The 7,317-nt window shown below is 39.2% G+C and overlaps 2 protein-coding genes across 2 annotated transcripts in view; both read right to left on the reverse strand.

Annotated features, from left to right (window-relative positions):
• Nucleotides 1–5,515, reverse strand: part of LOC107285556 (cytochrome P450 2K6-like) — an 18,784-nt gene extending 13,269 nt beyond the window's left edge. The window contains exons 1-2 of the mRNA XM_015813757.1: nucleotides 5,465–5,515; nucleotides 679–841 (exon numbers count right to left, since the gene is read on the reverse strand). Of these exons, the coding sequence (XP_015669243.1) occupies nucleotides 679–841; nucleotides 5,465–5,515 (214 nt within the window). The remainder of the gene's footprint in view (nucleotides 1–678; nucleotides 842–5,464) is intronic.
• Nucleotides 5,516–6,837: 1,322 nt separating this feature from the next.
• Nucleotides 6,838–7,317, reverse strand: part of RHAG (Rh associated glycoprotein) — a 25,452-nt gene continuing 24,972 nt past the window's right edge. Inside the window, exon 10 of the mRNA XM_015813760.1 lies at nucleotides 6,838–7,174. Coding sequence (XP_015669246.1) covers nucleotides 7,094–7,174 — 81 coding nt within the window. The 3' untranslated portion in view covers nucleotides 6,838–7,093. The remainder of the gene's footprint in view (nucleotides 7,175–7,317) is intronic.

Genomic DNA, 7,317 nt, shown 5'->3' on the forward strand with positions numbered 1-7,317 from the left:
CAGGGCTGCTGTTACATAGCAGGGAGCCAGGTATATAATCAGCAAGCCCACTTGAACCCCTTGCCCCCATTTCACAAGGAGGGACTCCACACCGTCTATCTGAGGCACAGTGGTCTCCCTAGGACAAAGGCTCTCCCTTATGATGACCGCTACCCCCCCGCCCCTACCCCGGGTCCTCGGCTGGTGGAATGCCTGAAAAACTAATAGTGTAATTAGTGCTTGTAATAAATATGGATTGGGGTCACATTCGACTCCAATATTTGAGATATTGGGACTTATCCAAGAGCTCTAAAATGGGTGCCCTTGACCCAAGTAACCTCCATATTAGGGTACTGAATACTCCTTTTCAGATCAGTGGGTACAGCATAATTAATATAAGCTGCTACTTTGGTTCTCATTTAGGTGTTACTTTCATCTTGGAATCTCTCAATCCCTGGGCTGGGATCTTCTTTGCACTATAAGGCATTCTAAATTCTTTCTTAAGCATATACTGTAGCAGAGGGTGAGAGAGCCATTGAGGTCACATTCTATGTTATGAATACCAATGCCACTCTTTGTATGTTTTCCCAGTTTCAGTCAATTCTAATTTGTACTGCTCCTGTGGTAACTTTGTTACAAATGCTCCATTGTACAGTTATATGTTTCCCAACTGTATGGCCATGGAATGGAGGTCCTCACCAAAACCCCTTGAAAACTCCTCAAATAAGGGGACGTGGGCCCTCTCAGCAAACACATCAGCGTTATTCACCAGAGCTTCCTTTATGGTCTCATATCCTGCTAGCACCACTATTTTCTGGAGTCCCAGTTGGATTTTGAATACGGGTCCATACTGTTTGGATAGCTGGAAAAAAGGAAGTGTGTGTATGAGAGAGACAGAGATATTTTTATTAAGAATATGTTCTAAAGTAATTATTAATTATGAAATTTATTGGCAGCCCATCGTATCACAGCTTACACTATTAAAAAGATAAAATTATACAACACATAAAAATATAAATAAAATATTACAAAAACACAAATATTCAAGTCTAACTAAAAGATGGGAAGGGAGAGAGGATGGGCAGGAGAGGAGATGGGATCTGTTATTAATCTATCAACCACCCCCCAGTGTGAACCCTCCCCATTGGAGCTCCAAGCTAGCTGGAAAAGCCAGGTCTTTAAGCTCTAAGGTCAGGAGGTTTGGAGCTGACCTGACTCCAGGTGGCAAGATGTTCCAAAGGGCAGGCACAATGGCAGAAAAGGCTCCTCTCTTGGCCCCTGCCAGCCAGAATACCCTTGCTGATGGGGCCCACAGCATCCCTCCTCTGCCAGTACAGGTGAGGTGGGCCAATCCCAGCGGGATGAGAAAGCACCTCAAATAGCCTGGGCCCATGAAGAGCTTTAAAGGTGATTGCCAACATCTTGAATTGCACCTGGAAGCAAACCAGCAACCAGTGCAGTTCGCAGAGTAGTGCTGTTACATGGGGAAAACTATGGAGCCCCAAAACTACCTGTGCCACCACACTCTGTACCAGCTGTAGCTTCTAAATACCCTTCAAGGCTAATCCCATGTAGAGCACATTGCAATAGTCCAAACATGGGATTACTAGAGCATAGACACTCCTGATCCAGGAAAGGCCGAAACTGTCACACAATCCAAAGGGTCTCCTATAGCAGTGGTGGCGAACCTGTGGCACGTGTGCCAGAGGCAGCACTCAGAGCCCTCTCTGTGGGCACACACACCATGCCCCGGAGATGGCAACCGTCCCTCTTCAACCAGCCGCCCGCTAACTCGGCGAGGTCCCACGTGGTTGGATGCATCCCAGCACCCATGCACTTGCTGGCCTCTGTGTGCAGGGGCCAATGGTGTCAGGCAGCAGCCGCCCCAGCCCCTGCCTCACCTTGCCCTGTGACAATGGCACTCCCGCCCTTCCTCGCCTTGCCTCACCTCATCCTGCAGGACGAGCCTCCTGCCCACCGCCCCACCTGCCAGACACCTCCTGGATCTCCCCCAACCCTGCCTGGCCTCCACAGGCGTCCCTCCCCACGATCAACATTGAGGTGATCATGCCCACCTTGGCCACACCCACCCAGTCTGCCATGATCACTATAGCCACACCCATCCAGTGGGCCATGCCCACCTGGCACCTGGCGATAAATAAGTGGGTTTGGGGTTGCAGTTTGGGCACTCAGTCTCTAAAAGTTTTGCCATCACTGTCCTATAGGATCTCCTAGCTGCAACTATCACTTGCACCTCAAGCAGGAGTCGCGGGTCCAGGAGAATCCCCAAGTGGCAAACCAGATCTGAGGTAGTGTCACCTCATCCAAAACTAAAGATATCAAAGTCCGGGTTCTTGGGGCTCCATGCACCCAAAGCCATTCAGTCTTGCCACAGGATTCAATTGAAGTTACCCATTTTCGAAAGGAGTTACCCATTTTCGAAAGGAGCATAATGATAAGTGTAGATAGGAACAGTATTGAAATAGGAACCATCCAACCCATTTTTCTTTTTAATAGGTAGGTTCTTTAGTGACTCTAATGGAGTGTTTGCAACACAATTTGATCAGAGACAGTATCTGCCAACTGAAAAGCTCCAAGAAAGATTAAAGTCTTGAGCCTAGCTAAAAGTGAAGATTGCTTGTAAGAACGAACCCCTTAATGTTAGAAAGGCAGATGAGATTTTCACGGTCATTCTTGGTAATGATTAAGCTGTAGTTAGTAAAATACTTTGAACACATAATCAGAACTTTCTAATTATTTCCCCCATTGAACTGTTTATAAATATGAATTGAGAATGCATGGAGGTTTCTCCTCACCAGTTAAGTCCAGAAAAAGGCATAAGGGGGGGAAACGTTTTTCTACTTGAGCCATTTGAAAGCCATTTCTTCTGCATTTAGCTTTGTCTAATTTATTCCTAGATACATGGGCATTTTCATGCTCTGTTTGTGGCTATACATTTTCACATACACTTCATAGTTACCGAGTAACAATTCAGTTTTAGTTCTGATATGTTTATTGTCAACTTGATTTATCCAAATAAGATCCTTGTCCTACACAAGAGATTGCCAATCTAATGTCTGCTGAGAGACACCTTCTGTGGATATCATTGGTGGCCCAACTTAGTCACTCTCCATTAATTTACCACAGAATTGTCAGTGAAACTGCCCAGTTATACATATATATGTAAAAGTCTCTACACCATGCATGAGCTCCACAAATATTCTTTAATTCTCAAAACTAGTAGAGGACTGCAATTCATTACTTTCATTGGAAGCATATCTACTTGCCAGAAAGATGACCAAGATAATTTGATATAAAGAAACATGCTGGATGCCAGGGAACACTATCCACTTTTTAATTTTCCCTGAAACACTTTTAAAATGTGCCTTCCCTTGAACTTCTCTCAACTCCAGCTGGCCATTTAATACTAATTTGTATTGTTTATTGTTGCATTTTATGTACTTTTACTTTGTTGCATTTTATTCTATATTTAATGTATTTTTAAAAAAAATCAAACTGGCATTATTTCATGGGCAATGTACAAATATTTTAAACTGGCATTAATACCATTTTGCTTTGGGAGACTTTTGGATTCTTATTCTCCCATAACAACAGAATATACTATTTGTATCATTTTTACTGCTGATTCTGATGAGAATGGTACTGTTTTATCATTTTGCAAAAATCCTGCTTTCATCATTCAAATCTTGGACAATTCATCATGCCTCTCCATACGTTGCAGACTGAAAAAAATATTACCAGATTTATCACAAATAAAATAAAAAGGTCTAAAGAAAATAACAAAGGCTTTGAGAATTCTCCCTTACTAAAACATCGTTCATAATATCATCCATATATTCTTCTAGGGAAGGCTTTCAATGTCCCTCTAAGTTTATTTAGACTTTTATGATTTCTTGCCATCTTGTTTCTGACCTCCAAATAGATTATTTACTCAAGCACTCAACTGATCAAATTTTTCCAGTACCTCTTAAAATCCCTAACCCAGCTGAGTTCTTAGGGCTTCTGTGTGGTACAATCAATTCAGTCACTTATTCAACTTTTTAAAACATTCTTTCTGAAGAGTGAGCAAAAAAAGGCTTTAAATGTTAGTCCAGCATTTGCATATGGCCAAATGCAAGAAGATAGAGAATGGTATAATACAGTTTTAAAACAGGATAATGATTGACACATCCGCTTAAAAATCAGCAAGTATTCTTCAGAATAGTTGGCTTGCTCAGCAAATGTTCTGGCAGCCCTTGTCCACTAAAGGATCCATTAAAATGGATAAAATAGAGCCAGATAAAAGAGCATTAAAGACCTAGATATGTCTCAATTAGTACAATTAATAAATCCTATGAAATGGTCACATTATTCAATTCACACTATTCAGAGTCATATTTCTATGAAAAATAAGGTAATTGGTTCCAGCTCAACAGAAATAAGCAATTAAAACTGTAATTATACTCTTTTATATGCATGCCAATGAAATATTACAGTAAAAGATAAAAAATAACCAACAATTTATATTTATGGTTCACAAAGTCACAGAGTTATTATGCAAAGCAAAACAAAAACTTTTTTTTTTTTTTACCGTAGATTCAGACATTCCAGCATCTGGCCCTATTTTAGCATTCATGTTGTTCAATTAATTTTTTTTTGCTTTTATGTAATAATAAACCTATTCTTTTTTTAAAAAAATATGGTTTTCCTGTGATGGATTCTTCTTTTTTCTCCATGTTGCACGGACAAGAATTAGCAGAATGCAAAACCCCAACCCTGACTGTACACTTACTAATCTCACAGAAACTTAATTTTGGATTGCATTAAATGCAACGTGGTCTCAATTTACAATTCACATTAAGTTAAATATCACATTATTTGAAACTACACTAATCACAACCTACCCGTATTGACATTTCAATCAATCAGAATAGAGCTGGAAGGGTCCTTAGAGGTCTTCTAGTCCAACCCCCTGCCCAAGCAGGAGATCCTATACCATGTCAGACAAGTGACTATCCAGTCACATCTTAAAAATCTCCAGCAATGAAGCAGCTATAACTTCTGTTTTTTGCAATTTTTTAAAAAATATATTGCTTATTTGAAAATATTTCACTTAGTCAGGTTGTTCTGCCTATTTCAAAGAAAAGACCTCAAAATAATTTATTTTCATCTTATTAGTAATTAATGTTTCTCTGTCCTTTCTCTCTGTGCTTTCCTCTCCTTTAAAACAAATGCTTAATAACTGGCAAGAGGTGGTAAATAGGAAGTGATTTTTTCTACTATGTTTGTCCAAGCTTACTATTGCATAATTTCTTAAAAACAATTTCTTTAAGTCCAAATATACTTATGCAAGCTCTCCTCTTCCTTGATACAAGTAGCAAAATACTAAATTTTAAAGGCAGTTAAATGCCATAATCTTACTGGCTCTCTGCCAATTAAAATTGACATGGGTCCCTTCCCCTTCAAGGAATCATAGGAACAAAACTTTGCTCAGAGAAGTTCTCTCTCCTCCTACCTCCATTTCACTGGGTAGCATAATTAATTGGCATAACAGTATTTATAATTCATTTCACAGTGATAGCAATAGAAGCATATGTGAGAGGTGGTGTCAGAATCCAGTTATATTTCCTTTCTATCTATCTTCTCTGATATAAAACCAATTCTTACTCTCTCCTGGATCCTGTCATACTACTAAGGGGGAGGGGGGTATGCATAGGGTTTTTATTACTTTCACTTCCTCTATTCACTACAAAGTAACCTTTTGTTGATTCGCTTCTGGTTTGCTAACCATCACAATGTAACCATTTGCCTTTCAAACTATGCCCCTCTGAACTTCTCCTCCTTACTGGCCAGTGAGGAAAAGGGGTGTGTGAAAAGATGCAGCCTCCGGGAGCTGTGTGAGGAGATGTTGAATGATCATGCCCAACAGAGCCGGATTGACATTATCTTTCCTGGATTTAACACCTAGAAATCTGCCGGTCTGAATTGCCTGGAAGAACTGCAAGGTGGGGGCTGCTTAGGGACACTTTAAAACATCGAATTGTAAGGGAATCCCTCAGATCCTGTCTATCATGCCTGCTATCAATTTCTCTTAATAAAAGTTCCTGTTGGAAGAAACAGTTTCCAAGAGTTCTGCTTTCTTAAGATGTGGATTGAAAAGGGTCCTTACATTTGGAGAATATTTTTTTTTGCTTCCACTCACTTCCCATGTAGCTTCTGTCATACTGGTAGTTCTTGACTTATAATGGCAGTTAGGCCTAGAAGTGTGGTGTTGCATGACTGGGTCACTTAACAACAGCAATTTTGGAAGTCTCAATTGCCATCATTAAGTGAGGATTGTGCAGGTTGATAAGCAAAAACTTGTCATGACTGTGATTTCCAACTTCTTGTTGGCTTTGCAATTGACTTTGCTCATGGGTAGCTGGAACAGAATGTTGAAAATCACAATCATGGCCCCACAGACACTGTGACAGTTGAAAATATGAGGACCTGTAACTCTTGCTGAAAACGTTTATGGATTAGAGGTCAGGTTTTGAAATGACTGTTGATGCAAAAAGTTTCCTAGCAATATACATTGGACTTTACACTCCAGCTATGAATACATTAGTATAATACATTATACATAAAGCAAGTTATGCATTGTGAGCTGCAAAATAATTCTCAAAATGTTTGCCTTAAAAAAATACAGGATTGCAGTTTGTTCTGGCTTTTTTTCTCTTTTCTTATTTTTTAATAAATTTTTATTGAAGAATTTATCTTACAAAATAACATTTAAAGAAGAAAGTGAAGAAAGTAAAGAAAAGAAAGTAGAATAAAGAAAGGAAAGAAATAGAAGAGAAAAAGACAAGATGTTAAAAAAATAAGTTTTAATCTTTGCAGCAGTTAAAGGTTATAGCATAACTCCTTCCTTTCCATAGTCTAACCTTTCTGATCATCAAACCCATAAATCACAAGCATATTTTTCCTATATTCAACAAAAAGTCCATAAAGGGTTTATTCTGGCTTTATTTTTCAGCAAGATAATAAAAATAGAAAGAAAAAACAACATACATAATGGATATTTTATCAGATATTGAAAACATCATATGGAAAAAATGCAGATATATAATTCTTTCTATGCTTCTACAGTGAGTTTTCTGGGATCCTCTTCATAATCTGTATTGCTTTCCAGAGGTGCTCCTCCTTCAATGGGAATCTAGAAGGAATAGCATACAGAGATTTATTCAAGTAGGGGATTTTTAACTATGTGACTCAATTTTACTCCAATTGAATTTAACTGAGGCTTTTGAGTCTCTCTCTCTCTCTCTCTCTCTCTCTCTCTCTCTCTCTCTCTCTCTC

Source organism: Protobothrops mucrosquamatus, unplaced genomic scaffold, assembly GCF_001527695.2.
Source record: "Protobothrops mucrosquamatus isolate PMUCROS unplaced genomic scaffold, P.Mucros_1.0 scaffold192, whole genome shotgun sequence".
Classification (NCBI taxonomy): Eukaryota; Metazoa; Chordata; class Lepidosauria; order Squamata; family Viperidae; genus Protobothrops; species Protobothrops mucrosquamatus.